Below are 23,739 nucleotides of genomic sequence, written 5' to 3' on the forward strand. Positions count from 1 at the left end.
TGAGTTTACAATAGCCTCTAAACAATTAAGATGTTGTAAATTGCTGCTTCTGTCTTACTGGGGAGATGTTGAAAGGCTTTTATAAATTTAGTGAAGTAATAAGCTGTACATATCCCATTCAGCTGTGTTGTGAGAGGAATCTAATTCTGTAGCACAAGCTACATGATGCCTTCACTGTTTAGGTCATACATCGAAATTATTACTGAGTCATACCAGAACCCTTGCATCTGCTGCATGACGAATAAAATCTCAAACTGTGGCCTTTGTTTTATATTTAAGAATTGGGGAGGGGGGGGGAAGAGGGCAGAATCCAGTCAGGGTTTTTAATTTCCTGGTATGATATGGTTTACAATTTGTCACATCAGTTGAATGAGACCATTTGATGAGTGAGTTTCCCTTGTCAAGTTCAGTAGGTCCTACTCAAACTTTCAATCAAAGTAAACTTAAGCCGTATACATTACGGTGGATATGATACAATGTACCATTCGACTAGAATTGTGCTGACAAGCTATTTGCTAAAGTTATATGTGGTTCATATCGTAACCATTTTGGAAAGAAAGCGTTTGCTTTACGCTAACTGTGTTGGTGTAACACAGTACTGTGAGCTGATGTGAACCTCAACTGGTGCGACACTGTCTCCTCAGAATAACTTCCCACTACTTGCCCTGGATTAGCCATCGGCTTTTCGACACCGAAGTTATACTGTACTCAGTCTGCGTTGTTTAAAATTCCATATTTAATTGATGCAAATGGTGTGATATAGCTGGTGGATCAGCCATCTTAAATAAACTTAAATAACATAGTGAACCAGTGTGATAGATTGGTAACAAATAGAAATGCATCTGCATAGTTGAGTCTTTAATTCTGTCTGCTCAGGTCACAGCTTCAACCGTGTAAAATTCACGTCACTTTGCCATTTTTTTAAATTCACTTCCTCAAAGGGGCTTTATACTCTGCCACATTTTCTGACTTTGTTATGTTCCTCCTGGGGGGAATTAAACTTATCTGTTATCTCACTCATCTGTTAACAATGCTAACTGACATTGCTTTGCTGTTTGACTAATGCCAGAACATCTCACAGGATCTGCTTTTGTATCAGCCAATGAGTCTTATTTTTCCATAGCTGGGAATTAACTGAGACATTGCGATTTTTTTTAAAGAAAAAACAAAATACTACATAGAACCTCACAGATACTTTGGCACATATGTGCATGCGACTACCTTGAAGGTGGAAGGCGAACTATATGGACCTTGGTCTTTTTTTTCGTCTAGCATTTCTTATGTTCTTGTGCAAAATATTAAATTTTGGCTTAATTAATACTTGGAATATTTTTTAAACATAAACAAATTTTTGTAGAAAAAATAACTGTGCTACCCTCCTTCCCCTCTTCGCCCCCCACTCCACACTGAGCAAAACGATATGTGCTTTTAAATGCTTTTATTATATACTGTGGACTTTCTTCAAAATTCAAAATTTCACTGTTACGATAGAACTTACGAACTGAACTCCCAATTTCTATTGTAAATCCAGTAAGTGATTGCCGAACTCAAATGACAACTTTGCTCTGGATATAAAATGGATTTTGTATGACGCGTTTGGATTCTTAAGCTCTTGAAACGGACAGACGAGATCAATCTAAAACTCGGATGAAAAAATAAAAATTGAGCCCCACAGGAAATATGCGAAATTCTAGAAGTCTTGGAAGCTCTTAAGCTTTAATCAAAATTAATTCCAGCTCACTGTTCAAAAATCTTTGTGAGGTTCAAGGATCAGGCAAAAATATCTAGAGAGAGGTGTGCGCACACACTCTTATTTCACAGTTTGTCAGGGCAACAGTCAAAGTTAAATTACAATTGGCACAAGATTATAGAGCTGGACCCAGTGTTTATCCTGTTCTAGCCTAATCATTCCTAGCTTCAAGCATGTGAAACAGACCTCTTTTCTTTTACTGGCAATGATTGTTGTTGAACATTGCTCAAGCGAAATCTGCATATTCTGAAATTTACCTTCACAAGTTCAGCAATTCCTATTTAAACGTTTTAGACAAAGTAAACTTAAGCCACTTACAATACGATGGAAGGTGCGGAGACTGCACAGTGTACAGTTCAACTAGAATTGTGCTGACAAGCAATCGATTGCAAAAATGTCTGAAACCATTGAGAGCAAATTCCAGTTCTCCACTGCATTTCTCAGTTGGAGGTTAAACAGGCTTATGAAACTTCATTTTAACTGCGCTGCAGGGAAACCAATCTCCAAACAGCTCCGCTCTGTCTGCTCTTTAGCTGAACTCTAACCCAGTAATTTACATCTACTACAAAGCAGTGGATCAAGCTCAGGCTGTTAAAGTTTATGTTGAACAAGCTAGATCTCAGCAGATGGCTACAACCGTAAACATGTCAACCAAGTAAATGGCAAAAAATTGAGCGAGTTGAGTGCCACAGCATCATCCATTCTATCACAGAATTCTCATGAACTTCAAACTATTGTGTTTATAGCAGAGATTAAGGAAAGTTTGTGTTATGGCAAGGATTTTTACAGTAACATACAATTGTTCATAGGAAACACAGGCTTGAGTTTTATGGCAATTTTATTACCTATCTTTTGACACATTTCCACACGAGTCTGTGGTATATGATTGATCATCGAGATGTGGCTTGTCTCACTTGGGAAATTTATTTTAACTACAGTGAAAAGGGAATGCCTGAGATCTTACCCTTTATTTTAAGAGCTTTGCTGCATGACATTCGGCTGTCTCTTGATTTTACAGTCAGTGGAAGCAGTAGAGAGCCTGAAACACCAAAAGAGGTGAAATTCAAATACAAAAAATGACGCTTAAGCAGCGATAACAAATTACATTTGTATTGTATCTTTCACGTCGGGAGGATATCCCAAGGCGTTGGACTATCAGGGATTTGGACCTCCGCAACATGTCAAAAAGGAAAAATAATCAGTAAGGGTAGAAACTTCATACCTGCAGATGGATCTATATTGATAGAATGAGGAAGGTCATATGTTTGGTAGGTAATCTAATGCCCTTCCTCATTTATTCAACTCCATATATAAAGAGATAAGACGCAAGAATATAAGTTAAGGACAGCATAGTGCCATCCTTCCTGATACTGCTCACTTATGCCCCTAATTTCTGAGTGTCCAAATGACTGAGCTTTCCAGGATGTTTGTTGCAGCTGTCTGTTCAAGTCTTATTTGTCAATTTAAATGTTCGATTAACTACGCTAATCATTTGTCATTTTTATAATGCATTGGGATTTTGTTACAGAGGCTGAAGAGACAAAAATATAGTGTAACCACTCTATATTTTTATCTCTGTTTAATAATAGGATACTTCAAATCTGTTATCACAGATTTGAAGTATTCCTGTTATTAAACATCGTTACATATGGCGTTCACCCAAAATACCTTTATTTAGAACATGCTCATGGTCAAAATTGGTTTTATAGGATTGAAGAGTTATTTGTACATGACTGTTACCTGAGAAACTTGAGAAACGAATATTTGTTTGTGGGTGATTTATAATGGATTTGGGTTTTGCACAACATGTTGCAGTCTAATTCTCAAAAAACAGTGTTATATTGTACACACGGGGGTAGTTGATGCAAATGTGAGGGAGGAGAATGTGTGAGTCTTTTGTCAAAGGTAGCTTTGTTATTTGTATAGTATTGTTGCATGAATGTGGGAAAGATATTCATGATGTTTCAGGTAACCCTTCGGACCTGGGTAATTCCACATGTAGTGACAATGTATAATGGAATTAAGGGTTTGAATAATGTCGCATAAAGGTATCACTTGATTCTATTACATGTGAGTTGCATTTCAGGCTTGTAATATACTTTCAGATGTGTTATGTACATTATATACAGTTAGACCCACATGAAATCGAAAATGGGTTCATCCATGAATGTGTATGAAGCCATTTAAGAAGCAGTATGTTCAAATTGAGTTGGTCATGTTTTGATGCAAGCCGTGGGTTAATGTTTTCTGTCTTGCTTTTTGCAACAGCTTGTCACCTGTTAGATGACCCTGGATCACTGTTCGTGCAGCTGTGGAGCATTTTATATTTTAAGACTATTTAGTGCTTCCTTCCCGGAAGGAAGGAGCATATGGTGGCAGATAGCAACAGTGGGAAGAGGACGGCAACAAGAAAATACAAGAGTTTAATAAAATTAATTATTTCTTCAACAGAGCAGCAATCGAAGAAGTCGAAGGGGATGTTGCCGAACTAGAATCAAAGCTTGAGAAGGTGAGAAACATCACATGAAACACATACAGATTCATAGAAGCATAGAATTTACAGCACAGAAGGAAACCATACAGTCCCATACATCATTGTGCTGGCAATGTTCAGGAATTTGAAAAAAATTGGGATTGGGGGAAAGCGTAATAAAAATAAATGGTGGAAATTCACAGAGGGTCAATCAACATCTGAATAGGTTAATGATTCAGGCATGACATTACCATTCATCACAACTCCTGAAGGCTGAGATGTCCTGGCCAACAATCCCCCAGATAAAATTGATCATTCACTTCATGGTTGTTTGTGAGACATTGAGGTGTGCAAAATACCAACCACGTTCACCTACAAATACAGTCACTACACTTTACAGTACAATTCTATAAAACACATTGAGACATTCTGACAGTGTGTGGTTACATCAAATGCAAGTATTATAATATTATTGCCAAGAATTTTTGTTGCTTTTTGCTTGCTTATTTCTTTTGTAGTTATCTTATTACAAATGTTTCTGTAATGCTTTAAGGATTGCTGCTATAATTTTAGTTTTAAGAGGTCATTCCATCCTGCCACCCATTAAATATTTATTATTGTGCAACTGGATTCATTTAATATTCATTCCTTTTATTACCCAGAGAAACATTTTCGGGAATAGGTAAGAAGTCCATCTGGGGAGAGAATGCAGAGAGTGTGTACTTCTTACTCGACCAATAGAAGCAATTACACATTTGGAAATCTCGGTAGTTTGATTGGGAGCAATGATGGGTTTCTGCATTTGGTCCGTACAATGTTGACTATTTGATTTGTGTTAATCATGCCATGCAATCATATATCTTTAGAAACAACTGAGACCCTCCGGTAACTAAAACATTTTTTTTAAAAAAACTCACTCCATGACTGTTTGTGGGACACTGCTGTACGCAATTGGCTGCCGCGTTTCGCCGACAAAATATGCAGTCAGTTCACTTTACAGTATATTCCATAAATCTCTTTGAGATGTCTCGAAGACTTGATAAGGCACTTTGTCAAATGCAAGGATCATTATTATTGTTTTATGCAGTGTTTCAGTATTAAACATTAATACACTTCACAGGATATTATGGCGATTTACGCCATCTAGAAGACTTGAAAACTGCTATAATAGTAATCATCTTGTTCTCCCTGGAAGGCAGTCGCCTCGAGAATATTTTCCAGACGTCAAGCACATGTGTTGTGCTTTCGCAGGAAATCCAGACTTTCACCAGCGTGGCTTTGATGTCTCCAAAGAATTTCCATTTGTTTTTCATTTCTGATTTCATTTAGTACAGCTTTTTTGTGTGTGTGTTTGGGGCAGAACCTTTTATATAGCAGAACAAGTATAATGCTGTGTGCAAATATGATGGCTGCATGCACCATAGGTTCTATGATTTCTTCCTTTCTTCCAAAGCCTTATTACTACTGTAGTTGACTTTATTGCTTAAGACTGTTTTAATCAAAACCTGGAGCACAACGGGATTATTATGCTTTGATGTATTATTTGGGGGCTCACACTGCTTAATTGTACTGTAAGCTGCATAAGTACAATGAGCACTTCCATGGAGAACCACATCACAGAGCTATTATTTCTGTTTAATGTGATCCAGTGATATCATGCTGTTAAATGTGCTTAAAGGGAAAACAAATTAGGCTTTCTGTAACTGCTTCCACTATACATGAGGTGGGTGGGGGGGGGGGGTGTGAGAGAGTGAACCATGATTTATGAGGCAGTCTTTTATAACCTGGAAATAAAGGCTTTAACACAGTTACCTGGGCCAGCTGCCCCCTGTGCTCTGGTTACCTATATTTTGAGTTGGAGGTGAAATGGATCCCGTTGCATTTTGTTTGGCAAGAGCTTTAGACTGAAGTGGGAGCCAATCCAGAGGTGCTTGAATTGGGGGAAAAGGACAGCAATACTAGATTTTTCTCAGGGTTGGGTGGTTCAAGATGCTCGCGCTCCAATGGGACACGGTTGGCTCACTACAGTGCTGGAGCAGTCTGGTTCAGGGGAAGGAGAGCCCGATTGACACTGTTTATCGCAATGTTATGCAGCCTAGCTTTTCTGCAGCTGTTTTTCCGTTAAGTGATTTGCTGCACTTTTATCTGGAACTAGAGTGGATGCTGTTTGGAAACGGGGAAACATTCCCTCTTAAGCACAGGACTGGTGCCAAAATGTCATTAGTCACTGGGTGCTCATTATGCAGAAACTGGAAAAGCCATAGCAACAATTGAGATGGCTTGTGTAACATAAGGCGCATTATAATTATACTTCCAGCAAAGTGCACATGTGATGTGAGCTATCTGGGAATTGACTTGGAAAACTAAGTGTCCCTCATTGTACATCACAGAAAATTAGTCCTTTGCGTACCATTTAGCCAACTGTTAACAATGCCTCAAGCGGCCTTGATTGGTACCTTAAACACTTTTGGTGTAAATGTTGGTGATTAGATTTTTTTTCTCTAGGTCTAGAGAATTAGATGCATATTTTCTGATTTAAAGCATTCCTTTTCCCTCCTCCCTTCTCTCAAAATTCATTGCTACCTTTTGCAGGCATAATGCTGTATTGTAGGAGGGGCTGTCTTTTGGATGTAGGGCTAAGCCAAGGTCCCATCTGTCTCGTATCAATTTGGGTGAATGTTGAAGATCCCTTGGTGGAATTTTGAAGAGCGTCCCCAGAATCCTGGCTGATATTTCACCCTCACTAACTCAATAGCAAATTGAATCTCAATGTAGAGCTCTAACCCGCAGAATTATCAGTATTATTTTCTCCGCACGACTCCCATTGTGACATTTCGGTGCTATTTTGAAGCTGCTTAACGCAGCACGTTGTATTCCATATGTAGTATCACTCATATCTATATAAGGTTAGAATAACATCTTTTGACTTATAATCAAATGCATTGAAGATGTAACCTAGTTGTACTATATTTGATCAGGTTTTTTGGTAACCATTTGATAACACTGGGAGCTTTTCAGTGAATAATTTAATAATTGTGCTCATTAATTTTTTTATCTTCTCCAACTCTACTAATGGATCCCTCTTCATTGTGTACATCTAGTTGCTGACACTCCTTAGGCAGCGACTGAATTGCTTCAAATGTTAGAACTTAATACTGTACTTAAGAAAAAATTGAAAAAACAATTCCTGACTTTCATTCTTATTATCTATGAATAGTAACATGTCCCAAGAGTAAATACTTGAACTGATGTAGTTGCCACCCTTGGCCCTTCTAATACATACTGTCAGTTTGCCCATAAAAATATATAGTAAATTCACTTTGCTACTACTAATGATAACGCCTAATAATAATCCCTCTAAAAAAAACAAAAACAATAATAAATTGGTCATTTTCAATCCACGACTGTTGTGGGATACTGCTGTGCGCAATTGGCTGCCGCGTTTTGCCCACAAATATACAGTCAATTCACTTTACAACATATTCTGTGAAGCGCTTTGAGATGCCTAGAAGACGTGAAAAACGCTATATGAAATTCAAGGATTATTATTATTTCTGTGGCGCTTTGAGACATCTAGAAGATGTTAAGGCATTATATCAAATCCAAGGATTATTATTATCATACTACTTCCTCTTTTTTACAACGGGCAAACCAGTTTTCAATTCCAATAGCAATGTTTCTGTGTTTTGCAAGCTGCACTTATTATCAAAAGCCTTTTGAAAATTTGAATAAATTACGTTAACTGCAGGGGTCTTATTTAGAATTTCCTCAAAGAATTCCAGTAACTTCACAAAGTAAGGCATACGTTTTCTCCTCCCCTCCCTTCCGACTACCAATGTTAAATTCATTGATACGTAACTAATTATTTTGCGTTTCCTCTCTTTTGAATGTCTATCCCTTAAGCAGATTTGAGTCCTTTATGGTACTCTTGAAAATAATTTCAGCATGGATTTAGAGTATGCTTTAACCAATTCAAATTGTCCTCACTCTAGTTTTTTTTAAAATGGCATATTTGTTACTTGGTTTTAATGAGTGATTTAAATGTTTTTGAGTTATGTTTTTGACTAACTTGTTCCAAATTCCATTATTCTCCTTTCCAGTACATGTATATAGAACTTCTGCTTATCATTGACATTTGTTCGATTAGTTTCAAATTATGCCAAATTCAAAGGATTATCAGTTTCAATCCGTACGTGTTTTACTTTTTAAAACAAATCTTTGTAGAAATATTAAATGTGCTTATACACTTTTAAGTTCTTCCCATAGTGTTTGAAGTAAGCCTGCGTTACAGAACTATTATATTTTCTCTTTGTTTTCGTGACAGATTGGGAGAACTTTGGCAAAGGGAAGCTATGCAGATGGACAAATGAGGATGTGAGATACTGTAGTTACTGAAGTAGGCGTTTTTAAAATTGCAGCAGCAGATGGGACAGACTGTTGGACACTCACAAAGACAACAGAAATGTAGAATAACTTCTCTCCCTTTTCCTATTTACATCAGCAGAGATTGCCAAAACAAGTATTTAAATATTCAAATATTTGAATTTTTGGACGGTAACAAGCTGTCCTTGGTAGAAAAGCGTAATGTACTATGTAACCTTACTATTTCAGTCACAGAAATAGTTAGTTTCCAGGTACAGTTCTAGATTTTAGCAATTGTCGTCAAACTGGTCTGTTGTTAACCAGTTTCTCCAATAGTGTCTGCGTTACGGATTTCAGTAAATGTTTTGGTACAGCCCCAGTGAAGATTTATCTGTCTGTTTACTCAGTAACGAGTCAGAATTTTAAGTGATTCATGATGTTTAATGGATTCTCACTGCAAAAAGGAATTGTGTGAAATAAATGAAAGGTGTATGAGGCGTTAGTTTAAAATCAATCCAACTTTGACACAAAATAACTGTACGGGCAGGAATTTGAGTTGTGACACGTTGCCTCTCTGAATCTAAGATGTGCTTTGATTTGGGTGTATTGGAAGCTCCATTTCAAGCAATGCAACAAAATTAAACATGTAAATAGAGCTGATATCAAATTCCACCAAATTTGTGATCCACTGCAATCCTTTTTCATAAGCAAAGACGAATCGCTTTTGTTTCGTGAGTAAGAAGGGACATAACGTGTATTAATGGTGGCCCTATAGTGAAAAAGCTTGATAGCGTAGTCTGCTTTCAATGTTCTTTTCTTCTTGAGATGTTGGTGTGCAATATTGCTGCACTTTTGTTTTCTCCCCTTTCCCAGTCTAAACTGCTACGTCCGTTGTTTATCTCAAGTAAATGCAATGGCCAAGGTATGGATTACACCAGCACATTTATTTTGCCTGAGATACTAGGTTTAAGTGGGGTCAGGCAGTCATTGCGCATTAATAAAAACAAAAGATACTGGAGGTATTGAAGCAGGCAAATTGGAAAGAGCAAGATAGAATAACATTTCAGTTGTGACAGTGATTTTCCACAGAGTAACTTGGCTGGCGCCTGATGAAATCGAACCAAACTTAGCCAAACCAAACTAAGCTTAGTGAGTTAGATCAAATGGCATGAATTCATAATGGATTTTTTATTTGTTGTTCCACTCTTTTGTCCACTCAGCTTCTGGCTGAAATACCATATTCTGAGGAGCTGTGATGAGTTGCAAAAGTATGCTTTAGGATACATTTTTCTTGCTTTTTTTGTGGGATTTAATTTGTTCCTTAAATATTTTCTGTTTAATATCTATGGGAGAGGATTTCAGGAAAGTTTCTGTACATGAATCTATATTCATAGAATTATACCGCACAAAAGGAGGCCATTCGGCCCATCATGTCTGTGCTGGCTCTTCCTAAAGTGTGATTGCCAGGACTGAACACAGTCTCTAGCTGAGGCCTAACCAGTGTTTTATGAAGGTTCATCATAATTTCCTGACTTTTGTATTCTATGCCCCTATTTATAAAGCCTAGTATCCTGTATGCTTTTTTAACAGCTTTATCTACCTGTCCTGCACCTTCAAAAATTTATTTACATGAACCCCAGGTCTCTCTGTTCCTTCATCCCCATTAAGATTGTATTGCTACAATAATTATAGGATGTTTACCTAAAAATATAAACACTACAAAGTGAATGGAAAATAAGAGTGAATTTAGACCAATAAAAGTTCAGGTCAACAGCTGAAGCTTATGAGCTTGTTTTAAGAGTCCAGTTCTAGTTTTGGACATGTTTTGTAATTTGCTTAACACTTGTCCCTTGCATGATATGACTATTGAAACATTGATTTCTTTCCATATGCAACTTCAGTCTTTATTATTAATATTCCTTGCATTGGATACAGAGCCTAAAATGTTGAAACTTCTCAGAATGTGTCAGAGGGAATAGCTGTCAAGTATAGCGACTTTAATTATAGGTAAAATCTGTTTATAGGCCAATACAGAGTCAGATTGGATACATTTAAGGCTCCAAAGACAGCCATGAATGAAGTGAACGTTCAATTTATCTGGAGAGTTGTTGGCCAGGGTTGCAGGAGCAATTCGGAATTGTGTTATTGTATCATTATTGTTCACCAAATCTGAGGGAAGGGACTTTGGTTAAACCCCTTATCATAATGGCAGCATCTCTTGACATTCTAGCACTCCTCCCAGTCCTGCACTGGAATTCCAGCCTGTGATAAAAGCTTAAATTCCAACTTGGACCATAAGCCTGCGACCTTCTGTCTCAGGAATGGTGCCACCTGAAACAAGCTGATCTTGTTGAGCTCAATATCATGACTAACCAATATTATGTTAACTGCCTGAATATTTTTCGTATTTCAGGTTGTGAAGCTGTGCATTGGAATGATCGATGCGGGCAAGAACTTCTGTAACGCCAACAAGCAGTTTGTCAATGGTATTCGGGAGCTTGCTCAGCAGTCCACCAAGGATGAAGTCATTGAGGTAAGAACTCCTGTTTATTAAACAGAGTGTAACTTTTGAGAATGGTAACCAAATTCCTTTTGGCAAATGTCCAGGATAAAGGTGTGTCTCCACCTAATCAACAACACTGTATTAGTTGAAAGTCACTTTAGTGCAATAAAGCTAAGTGTACAGAATAGGTGTGGCTGGAACACGCCTAACTAGGATGACTGTTATTAATATAATGATCAATCTATTGGTACAATATTTGCATTAGATATCAAAAAATCATGGGCACATTGATATTTAAAAACTCATGAATTTAGTAAATTTGGATTACTGTGCGTAGTAAGTAATGTAATGCTGATGATTTAAGTCCACCTGTCTGGTTTCCACCCCCCCACTCCCTCCCACTAGGATGACTTGGAGAATCTTTGTTACAGGTGTTGAGTCAGCAGCAGGTGAAGGGGAATCACCACCATGTGTCTGAGGCGGTTAATGAGATTCGGAGGGCGCACTGTGCTCATGGATAATGTAGGCAGATGTAACAGCCCATATGCCGATGTTGGGTGTATTACCTATGTAGAATGCTAAGGGAATGTTTTGTTTTCTTTTGCTGTTTATACTGCCCTAGCAGCTTCGTGAGCAACTTCATTATAATAGTCAATCAAGTTGTTCAGGCCACTTCATTGAACTCAGTGGGAAGTCTGAAAGAGTGAATGCTGGTTTGGGCTGAATCTCTTCCTGAAATGTGTGTTGCCAATTATAGAACAAATCTGGCACAAGTACTGATGTATGCTGTGCTTGAGTTGTGAGTTTTGGCATCAGGTTTCTACCCAATAGTCAATCTCTTGTGTTAGGCCTGAGCTACAAACCTTATTCCATCAATTACCAGCTTGTGCATTAATGGGTGCAGATACCCGTGCTTTAGGGACACCGATTGTTGCCTGACTTGGAATGCTGAATATCCCCCTAATGTAAGTAACCAGATGATCATTTATACTTGAGATGAGGCAACCTTCTGCTCTAGTAAAGATGCACAAATAGTTGAGAATGACAGATTAATCTGGATGATTGTTGGCCAGGCTACCAAAATAATTTTATTTTGGATAATCTCGTAGATCTTAGTGCCTACCTGAAGAACCAGGCAAATGTGATATTTGTTTAATGTCTCATCCAGTGTACTTCTCCAGACAGGACTGTGCTGGAGTGTCAGCCACCTTAAAGTTCAATTTCCAATGTGGGGTACTGAAACTATAACCTTTGGTTCTGTTTTTTTTAGAGCCACCTGATGCGGTTTTCAGAGAGCCTGAGCGAGATGGTTAACTACCACACAGTAAGATGTCATAAATTCTAATGTTGATGCTGCTTGACTGTGTCCTTTTATTCATGTTAACATGTAAAGCACGCTTCGTAAACTCAGCTATAGGTTTGCCGCTTCTAACATTCGGAATGCTTTTAGCTTTGTTAAAACCCAAGTATACGGTTGGATTCATTTAGGGTTCATTCTCTATTTCCAAGGGTTCCAACTCGCTCTTTGTGGTGGTCTCGGTGGTCTGGTTCCTGAGCCAGGCAGGTCTGCAGTTCTCCAGTGCACTGCTGATGACACTACAGCCAGCTAATTTCCTTTCAATAGCTGTAGACATTTTGTAGTAAGGCAAATTGTGTGTGTGTATGTGGGATAAAATTGAAACAAACTTTCCTATATATTTTCATTGAATAACTATTGAGTCATGTCTGACTGGTTTCGGAGGTTTGTGACATATATTTAAAAGAGATTATTATTATGGTATTGTTTACAACAATATCAGTAAGAATATCAATAATAATATAAAAGATACTGTTATAAATAAAAATATTTTAACTTGTATTGAAACGTGTCTGAAAATAGGAGAGTTACAATTCTTAGTTGCAAAACATATCACATGACAACATTCAGCGCCAGACAGGGTTGCTGATGCTTAAAGTCTGCTCAGAGGTTAACCTGGGGATGTTGTAGCAAGCAAAGCAGAAATAGGATTGTTGCGGATCCTGTACGCCACACGTGCAGGTTCAGTATACTGAGAAGTGATGTCATTACTTGTAGATTGAACTGAAAATAACCAGTCAAGCAGTCCCCTCTAGCACTCCAAGTCTTTTACTGCACCTTCAATATCCACTAAAATTGATTGATTATTTCTCTTTCCTCTTGTCAGTCCCACCCATTGCTGATATTCTAGGCATTAATTAATCCACTTGTTTATTACCCTGGGGTGTTTTCAACATGACGTGAAGTGGTGACATCAGCAACATAAACTGCACCAACTGAAAATGTTTTCCTGTGCAGTAGAGTGCAGTTCAGATTTGTGTGGGCAATGGGAGAGAAATAATTAATGCTACAGTTCAGAATGAGGCCTTGTTTAGAACTGATTGAAGGAGAGATGACCTGAGCAATATGGTAGCACAAGAATGTTGATTGTCTCACTCCCAGTGGATGACTGCAAATCCTCATTGTAAGTGGAGATCCAGTGAATGAGGAATGATCTGGTATGTAAAATTCAATGTCTTTTAAAGAAGACTGCTACAAAGGAAAACCCGTCAGTCAAGAAACAAATCCTCAACTTTGCAAATGACTTTAAACAGCAATGATTTGTTTTGTGGGCGCACCTGAGCATATAATGCAGCGACCTCAAGGTGAAACATTGTTCAGCAGCACAGAATAATTTTGCAATGACCACTAAAATTGTATCACTTGCATTGTACACTTTATAAAATGATTGTGATTTTTTTTCCCTCATTTTCTTTAAATCCTCTGCCCTATTGAATCATAGTCTAGGAAGTTGTATAGTTAGGCAAACTATATCTGGGTTTTGGGACACCCTCCTGATGTGAAAGGTGCTGTATAAGTATGAATTGTACTGTGTTTGCCTGTGTCACTCTGTCAGTGGCTCTTTAAGAGGTAGGGTGTATTAGGGCAGAGCATTTAGATTCACCTTTCTGATGAACTGGCCTCAGCACCTCAGGCTCTGGCAGCATCAACCTCCATGGTCGCACACTACAACTCATCAAGCCAGTCAGGAACCTAGGTGTCTTGTTCAACCCTCAACTGTCTTTTCTCCACCACATTCAAACCATGACCCGCTCTGCCATCCCTCACCTCCGTAACATTGCCCGACTCCGCCACTACTCCACCCCTCAGGCCACTGAAACTCTTGCTCATGCGTTCATCACCACCAGGCTCGACTATGCAAACGCCCTACTTGTCGGCCTTCCCAACTCCTCCCTCCACAGACTACAGATAATCCACAACTCTGCAGCCCGGGTCCTCTCCCGCACCAAACTCCGTGACCCCATCTCCCCCACTCTCGCCCGACTCCATTGGCTCCCTATCCTTCAGAGGATCCAGTTTAAGATCCTGGTCCTCACATAAAAAGCCCTCCATGGCCTCGCCCCACCCTACCTCTGCAACCTTCTAAACCCCTACCAACCCGCCCGCTCCCTCCGCTCAGCCCGGCTCTGGCCTGCTCCACATCCCCCCTCCCCACCATTGGTGGGAGAGCCTTTAGCCACTCCGCCCCCAACCTCTGGAATTCCATCCCTCAGTCACTCTGCCTCGCCCCCTCCTTAACCTCCTTCAAGGCCCACCTCAAGACCCTCCTATTCGACCATGCCATCGGCCACCCCCCTTCCCCTCCCCCCCGACCCCAGTTCGGGTCTGAAATGCTGTACTCTGTCCAGCGCCTTGGGATGTCCTCCCGACGTGAAAGGCGCTATACAAATGTAGTCTTCTTGTTCACTATACTGTGGGACAAACTGTGCTGGTGCACCTCAAAGTTTTTTTTGAAAGAAAGGGAAATCCTTTTAAGGAGCTGTAGGAACGCAGTGCTCAGTGTTGGCAGAAGATCGAAAAATTGCTTTGCTGATATGTCTCGTTTCCGACTGGTAGTATCTATGAATCACGGGCAAAGCTTTTCCTTTTCCTTCAAATTTCTTCCTCTTATTGCACCACCACTAATGGGGGGGAGGTGTGGGGGGAGAGATATTGCTGGAAATCTATTTTCCCTCATATTCCTGATCAGCATTTCCCACTCTTCTGGAATTCAGAAAAAATGAGAGATTGATTTGTTATACATAAGAATAGGAGTAAGCCATTCAACCTGTCAAGCTTGTTCTATTTTATTAGATGGTAGGTATTTAATATTTTTTTACTTTACTTTTTTTTGCCATGTGCCTCAATGGCCTTGCTTCCCAAATAGTCTTCCTTTTTTTAAAAAAAATTAGCTGTCATGTTTGCCGACATAAATGGATACTATTCTTCCAAGAAACTGCTTGGGGCTTTTACCAAATGCAAATATTATTAGTATCAAAATGCACAGTGAATCCACTTTACATTATATTCTGTGAAGTGCTTTGAGATATATCAACAGCAGATAAGGTGCTGCATCAAATGTGAGGATTATTATTATCTAATTCAATGCTGCATTTTGTAGAAAAATTGAAAAGTTTGAACATGAATCCTATTTTTTTTAAAAAGTCAACTCCTCCACATCGGTAACTTGCATTTGCATACCGGTTCCACTAATTTAGGGATTTATTTTCCATGCACTACCAAACATGCATTTGGCAAGCACACATCTGTCTTTACTAGGTGATAACATCGCATCACATGTGTAGCTATTAATCTTTGAATATTATGAGACGTTTTTATTCCATTGGACTTTACCCTCAATTTCCATAGTTATAAAACCAACCAACAATATTAAAAATAATATAAAAAGTCAATTTTGTTACACTTTCAGCAAGAAAGCTAATCAGGAAAACCGAATACCATCAAATGGTTTTGATGGAACTTTATTACATAAGTATATTTTAGCACAACTACATTTGTAATGGCCCGGAGACAATAGTCCACTCTGAGTAACAAAATCTTGTGTTTATACTGAAAGAGTGCGATCATGCTGCTCTTGAAGCCATTTCCTCCAGGGGCAATGGTTGAAGAGAAGTCCAGCACAATTCAGGCTACTCGGTTTACAAAGAGTTACATGGAGTATGACAGCGCGCAAACAAGCCATTCCAACCAGTTTGTGCTAATGTTTATACAAGTAGTGTATGTTGTGTTTATGCTTCACACAAGTCTCCATCCTTCCTGATCCCCTCTATTCCTTTCTCTTATATATGCATCACATTTCCTTTCAAATAAGATGCTTTTTGCCTGAACTACAACTTTCGACTTCTATATTCTTACCACCGTCCATGTAACAAAGTATCTCCTAAACTCACCTTTGCATCTGTTCCTGGCTAAGTGCTTATGCTGCATTGTTTTAGACTCACCAACGAGTGGAAATAGCCTATTAATGTCCACCTTACCGAATCCTTTCGTCATTTGAAACAGGTTCCCCCTCCCTGTCTCGTTTTCAGAGAGAAAAGCTCTAACCTATCAAACCTTGTGATAGCTGTATCCACTGTTCCCTGGTAACATCCAAGTAAATCTACCCTAGTAGATTATTTTTGTTGTCCATTACGTTTCTTCCTTCCTGTAATTGCCACTGTTTTTAGCATGTGTTTTATAGTTAGAATATGTATCAGTTAGTTATGATGCTGCCACCCAAATAAAGAGTAAATGAATGCTGTTTGAATGCAAAAGAGTGTGTAATCAAAGTATACTGGGTTTCTTATGAAAGACTTGATGTTGCTTTGCACAAAACAGGGTGTAAGTGCAAGTTCAAGAATAGCAGGGGAAACTGGTTGCTAGGTGTAGCAATAATACAACTCCTTCTATTATACAAATGTACAATACAAAGGCCGCTGCATGACTCAGTGGTTCTTGCCTAGTTTTGTTGCATAAGATGTAACTTATTTCTGTTGCGATGGTTCCCTGGGAAGGGAAATGTTTAATATATTGTTTACAAATGATCACCGTGTTTGCCACTTACATGATATCAAGTACAGTTTGGAATATGTGGACCCGAATGGTCAAAATCATAACATCCATATAAAGTCCAAAAACATAAGATGAGTAGAGGTTTTTAACCTATAATTTAGGGAAGAAAGCCTGGCGTTATATTCAGAAGGATATAAGCTTGATTTTTTTTCCCCCTTGGCAACATTCAATTATTTAATGCCTTAGTCAGTGTTCTATGCCTCATGTTAAAGTTGTAGATATTTAGAAGAAAATTTCATGTCAAGTATTGAACCGATTGGAAAAACAGCAACAATATTAAATGATAAAAATCACAAAGACTGGATAAATCCATCACTCCCATCTTACATTATAATCCAAATCAATCCAACTGTTCTAAATTTATTTTTATACAAAAGACATTCCCCACCCCACCCACACACACACTTTTTAATTAACAAAGACAACAACTTGCATTTATATAGACCTCTTCACGTGCAGCAGGTTCCCGAAGCACTTCAATTACAATGTAGACCCAATTGGAGTCCTGTAGCTCAGTGGTTAGAGCACTCGCTTTGCAAGCGAGAGACCTGAGTTCAATTCCAGGCAGAGGGCGAAACCTTGGGCAAGTTTCCTTACTCCACACGCCTAATAATCCCTCCAAAAACCAAAAACAATAATAAATTGGTCATTTTCAATCTACGACTGTTTGTGGGACATTGCTGTGCGCAATTGGCTGCCGCGTTCGCCCACAAATATACAGTCAATTCACTTTGCAGTATGTTCTGTGAAGGGCTTTGGGACGTCCTCCCGACGTAAAAGCGCTATATCAAATGCAAGGATTATTATTATTATTATTAATGACTGTTGGTGAAGACCAGATTTTGCACAATCGAAATTGCTACAAGTTGAGCCTCCAAACTACAAAACCAAACACTTCAACCTTTCCTGATTGTATATTTAAGTAGGTTATACTGGGTAATGTGACACTGAGGCATGAAGATGGAAACGCTATGGTTTGATCTTTGATCTGGGTTCATGAGTTAATCTCAGTTGAGCGTTACATTGGCAACACTGAAATTATTATCACCAGGGCCTTTGGAGGGAGGCAGATTGCTTGCCTTTGATCACTTGTCTAATGACCCCTGCTGGAAGCATGTAATCACGTTGTGAATAATTTGGCACTCACTTATCCATTCATACTTGGCAAAAGTCACTTTATTTTGGAGTGGAGCTGTCATCTGCAGTACTGTGTATCATCAGTACACAGTACACATTGATCACTGCTTTCATTTGAGGGGAAAGAAGGGAGAATAAAGAGCAGAAATGTCAGGATCCAACGGCAATCGTACTATAAGCAAAACTGCGTTGTAATGCATTATAATACAGCACAATGTAAAGAGGTTTTACGGTAAATGTAAATATTGTCAGGAAACAATTTTAATAAGTACTTCTGGATTCACAAGCTAACGTTTCCTGTGGTTTATTAAAAAAAACTTTATTTTAGTTGAATTTCTGAGATTGGTTTTAGCCTTGTGTGTTGTTTTTTAAAAAAAAGGGTAAATCAAGGCCTTTGCTTAGGGCATCTCTGAGATGATAGAATCTTACAGCACAGAAGGAGACCATTCGTCCCATCGTGCCCTTGTCGGCTCTTTGAAAGAGCTACCAACTAGTCTCACTCCATGCTCTTACCCACAGCCCTGCAAATCTTTCCTTTTTAAGTACCTATCTAATTCCCTTTTGAAAGCTATTATCGCATCTGCTTCCATCACCCTTTCAGGCAGTGCATTCCCGACTGGAACAACTCTCTGGGTAATAAATTAACTCTCTGAATTTAAATGAACTACTTCCTTCCATCTTTTACAAATGTCGTTTGCTACAGGATATTCTATGGTTGCTCATTTATTGTGCATTGCTTCACAAGAGATTTGCTTTTAACGTTGGTAACGCCTAAAGCACGAAGCATTGCAGGGTTGACAGAACTACAAGTAAAGACTGCCAGAAAAGATGGTTGAGGCCAGGACATGCCGGCTTGATACGCAAATTACCGCCCTATCTCCAACCTCCCTTTCCAAGGTCCTGGAACGATTTGTTGCTTAGCTCTTTCCTCTCCTTTCACAAACCCCTCCAATCCACAGCATAGAAACACCTTTGATTAAAGTGACAAATGACGTTTTGTCTATCTGGAACCAGGGCTTCCTCTACTTCCTTGATCTCACACCATTTGACACCGTTAACCACCCTATGCTCCTCTATCGCCTCCTCTCACCTGAACCTTCATGGTTTTGTCCTTGAATGGTTCAGATCCCACCTCACACCGTCTCCACTTCATCTCCATAAACTGCTTCTCCTCTAGACCCTGCATTGTCTCGTGAGGCATTCCTCGGGACTCTGTCTTTGGTCCCCTTCTCTTTAATATCTATAATACTTCCTCTTGGTGACATCATCCACAGACATGGGGTCGTCTTCCACATGTATGTGAATGACACCCAACTCAATCTCTCTGCCTCCACCCTCGATTCTAGGACCCTGCTGTGCTGACAGAATGTCTGTCAGACATCAAGTTCTGGATGAGACCTAACTTTCTACAGTTGAACGACAACAAGACCGAGGCACTCCTGATTGGCTCCCGTCAGCGCCTCCACACCTCAGGCACCGAGAGCATCACCATCCATAGATGTACACTCCACCTTGCTGAGCCTTGACATTTTTTGACCCTCAACGATACTTTCTACCCCACATCTGTGCTATGACCCGCTCTGCCTTCCCCAACCTCTGAAACATCGCCGGGCTCCGCCACTGTCTCACACCGCAGGCCGCTGAGACCCTCATACGTGCATTCCTAACATCCAGGTTCAACTACGCAAACTCCCAGCTTGTCAGCCTCCCCAACTCCTCCTCCATACTGTAGATCATCCAGAATTCTGAAGCTTGTGACCTCTCCCGCACCAGGCACCACGACCCTATCACCCCCACCCTAGCCCGACTCCATTGTCTTCCCATCACACCGAGATACAGTTCAAGATACTGGTCCTCACTTTCAAGCCCCCATGGCCTCGCTCCCCCCTACCTTTGCAACCTCCTAACCCCCTGCTCCCTCCACTAAGCGGGTTCCAGCCTGCTTCACGTCCCCCGCCTCACCTGCCCTACCATTGGCGGGCCACCTTCAGCCACGTGCTGATGGGCTTAGTTGAGGAAGGGCAGGAGTAGATTTGTGGAACATAAACGCTGGCATAGACCAGTTGGGTTGAATGGCCTGTTTCTGTGCTGTATATTCTATGTAATTCTATGGAAGGTGCTATACAATGTAATTTTGTTGTTTTTGTTGATGGGAAGACTGTAGGGTGTGTACCCTGGAAGGATGAGATCAAATGGGCCGAAGGGCCTTCTTCATCCAAACCAATCTTATGTAAAGCACAAGGATAATGTTCTGAATGCCAGTAATTTTAGAAACTTGAAAATATGCAGTTTGTTAATGTTCACCTACAAAATACACAATCACTGTAAAGTCCTACAAGATGTGCTACCAAAGGGAAAGCAAGTATTATTATTGTTATATTAAAATCTTGTTTCAGTGGTGCAAAGTAGACATTTCACAAGGTTACTGGTGAAACACATGATTCGAATGCTTTCAAAATTCTGCAGATCACTGTTGATGAAACCTGCTGTGAAACTAGAGCAGTTAGATCCAGAAGATTTCCGGTTCAATCCCTGGTGTGTGTTGATTTGACTAATCTCAAACTAGAGCTATAATACAGCATTACAATTGGCTGTTGGACTGGGGAGAAATCATCTGTTCCAGTTCCTAATTGCTATCTTGTGACCTCCAGCTGGAAAGTGCATATGTGTGGTTGTTAAGTGAAAACAGGATAAGGGGAACTGATTATCCTCACACTGGAATTGTTTGCCAACACACGCAGAACATACATTTGAGTGAGGCACTACAGTTTCGATGAACAACAACTTTAAGAGATGATGGCACACACACACATACACAACTTTCGCTGAATAAATACGTTTACAATGGCATTTACTTTTTATTTTAAAATATTTCCTTATTTTTTCAGATTCTGATTGACCAGGCTCAAAGATCCATCAGGACCCAACTTCAAACGTTTGTTAAAGAGTGTGTAACTTTTTAAATTTTATGTATTCTAGGTATCCTTTTGATCTATTTGGCAACTCAGCACAATATAAAGTATTGAGTCCAAAATTCTGATTTAATCTCGGGTAACTATTTACCATGTAACACCTTTTGTGAGCAGAAAATGTTTTTGCGGTGGACTATGTCTACTGCTTACATAGAAACAGGAGTAGGCCATTCAGCCTCTTGAGCCTGTTCCGCCATTCTATAAGACCATGGCTGTAGTACCATAGTACCTCAGATCCTGAGTGGCTGTAGATTTATTTCAACAAGAACAACAAATTGCATTATTGTAGCGTCTTTCATGTCGGGAGGGGACATGCCGAGCGGAGGGAGTGGGCAGGTTTTTTTTAGGTCGCAGAGGTAGGGACGAGAAAGCCTATGGAGGGCTCTAATCTTCAACTCGATCCTCTGGGGGATGGGGAGCCAGTGAAGCTGGGTGAGGATGGGGCTGATTGGCTCTCTGGGTGTAGGAGAGGACATGAGCTGCAGAGTTGTGAGTAATCCGCTGCTCGTGGAGGAAAGAGTTATGAAGTCTGGCGAGCAGGGAGTTAACATAGTCAACGTCTGGATATGATGAAAGCAATTGGCCAATTGAACACAATGGTTTTATCAAATGTTTTCAAGATGAATTTGCTTTCATGGCTGTGCAATATGAAAGCTTCAGTTTTAAATCAGTAATTCTTTGCTGTACCTAAAAAACCATTAGCATGGATAAATGTGCATGTACTGAACGTAACTGAGTGCTCACATGTGTTTCACGTGCTGATGCAAGTTGTTTGCCCTGCTCTTAAATGCTCCCACGCCTTGCCTGGAAAGGTCAATGTGGAGTTTTTTTTGCATGTAATTTAAAAAAAAAAGTTCCATTTTCCTTCGCACATCAAATTAGTAAGAGAATGAGAAAAATAATACTATCTCAGTTTCAAAGGTCCTTCCCCCTCTTTAAAATTAGTAGACTTTCTTCATAGGTTTCAGCTGCAATAATCTAATGTATTTTTTTGTATAAAAAAAACTTATTTCAGGGATCTCAGAAAATTTAAAGATGCTAAAAAGCAGTTCGACAAGGTCAGTGAAGAGAACGAGAATGCCCTGGTCAAAAACGCTCAGGTTCAGCGGAATAAACAGCATGAAGTGGAAGAGGCGACAAATATCCTCACAGCAACACGCAAGTGCTTTAGACACATAGCACTGGATTATGTTCTGCAGGTGAGGCTGCTTGTTTCTAATGTACGCAATATGAGGGTATTATTTCCTTAAAAAAATAATAATAATAAATTGATCACTCAATCCACGACTATTTGTGGGGCACTACTGTGCGCAAATGGTTGCCACACACAATATACAGTCAATTCACTATATATTTTGTGAAGCGCTTTGGGATGTCTTGAAGATGTGAAAAGGCTATATCAAATGCAAGGATTATTATTATTATGATTCGCTGCAGTACCATTCTGCTGAATTATTTATCACTAGCCTAAATTTAAATGTTTACTTCTACTCTTCCTTTACTTGCCTGAGACTACAGAGAGCAACTTGAATTGCAAGTTGGAGTGAAGCTACCCACAGTTATGGTTTGCTTAAAATAGAAGTTGAGTGGGCTGCAGTGTTCTGAATGCTGGTTGAGATTGCTGTACGATTTGTCAAGGGCACAGTTTGGGGACTGGAGATACAGAATATGCTGCTGTTTTCTGCCCAATAAAATGTTCTGTTCATTTCTTCAGGCACTAGACTACAAAGTCATGTGTTGGTCCGTTAGAATTGGTCACTCAATCCTGTTTGTGGGACATTGTTGTGCGTAACTGGCTGCCGTGTTTCACTTACGAAATATTGACTTTAATGTATATCCTGTGAAGCGCTTTGAGACATTTCAATGACATGACAAGGCGCTATATCAAATGAAAGGATTATTATTACTCAGGGCTGGTGTAGAACATTTGATACTCTCTTTAAACTCTATTCTTAACCAGTTGAAAATGTGGCTAATGTTACTGATTTCCTTGCACAGAGATTGTGTTTGTCTCTTTCCCATCCCAATAATGATTATAATTAGTCTTTTTTCCCCCCACGTCATTCGTTATGTAATTGCTACCTTTCTTACAAAAGAAGCAAACCACATACTGTGATTTTCTTGATGAATTAATAGTCAGTTTCATTACAGAAGTCGTACAAAATTATTATATAATGATACAGAACAGAGAATAAAGGCAAACAGTTCTGAATCCTCTCCCTGCCTTTGTGAACATTTATCTTTTCAAATAATCTCATTCTCTTTGTATTGCGGCATTGTAAACTCAAGCTCAGGATTTTTCTGGCAATAAGAACCTGTCAATTTTCAGTGGCAGCTCAGAAATAAATGAATACAACCAGTCGAAGATGGAGAAAACTATCTACTGTGGGGGGTATGGGAGTGTTGGAGATCCGAGTAAAATCCACAATTACTGCAGTTGACTGTTTCAGAGCAGATAATTTTGACTAAAATTTTAGAAGCTGGCCAAGAAACTGCCTTTGCTTGGGCATAATACGAGGAAATAAAGCCAGCATGTTTAATTCTGATATGTTGTGCCAAATGATGGGATGTGGGTTTGTGACTACACTTCTAACTCAGCAAGTTTCTAATCTTACTCACTCTCATCGCCTCTCA

At 39.4% G+C, this 23,739-nt stretch overlaps 1 protein-coding gene across 4 annotated transcripts in view; it reads left to right on the forward strand.

Moving 5' to 3' along the window:
- The window catches only part of LOC103184428 (arf-GAP with coiled-coil, ANK repeat and PH domain-containing protein 2), an 85,297-nt gene that overhangs the window by 19,389 nt on the left and 42,169 nt on the right, over nt 1-23,739 (forward strand). For all 4 annotated transcript variants that reach the window (XM_007902406.2, XM_007902409.2, XM_007902407.2 and 1 more), the window contains exons 2-6: nt 4,202-4,259; nt 10,999-11,118; nt 12,359-12,412; nt 21,022-21,080; nt 22,121-22,304. In XM_007902406.2, the coding sequence (XP_007900597.2) occupies nt 4,202-4,259; nt 10,999-11,118; nt 12,359-12,412; nt 21,022-21,080; nt 22,121-22,304 (475 nt within the window). The remainder of the gene's footprint in view (nt 1-4,201; nt 4,260-10,998; nt 11,119-12,358; nt 12,413-21,021; nt 21,081-22,120; nt 22,305-23,739) is intronic.

The sequence above is a fragment of the Callorhinchus milii genome, unplaced genomic scaffold, assembly GCF_018977255.1.
Source record: "Callorhinchus milii isolate IMCB2004 unplaced genomic scaffold, IMCB_Cmil_1.0 Scaffold11, whole genome shotgun sequence".
Taxonomy (NCBI): Eukaryota; Metazoa; Chordata; class Chondrichthyes; order Chimaeriformes; family Callorhinchidae; genus Callorhinchus; species Callorhinchus milii.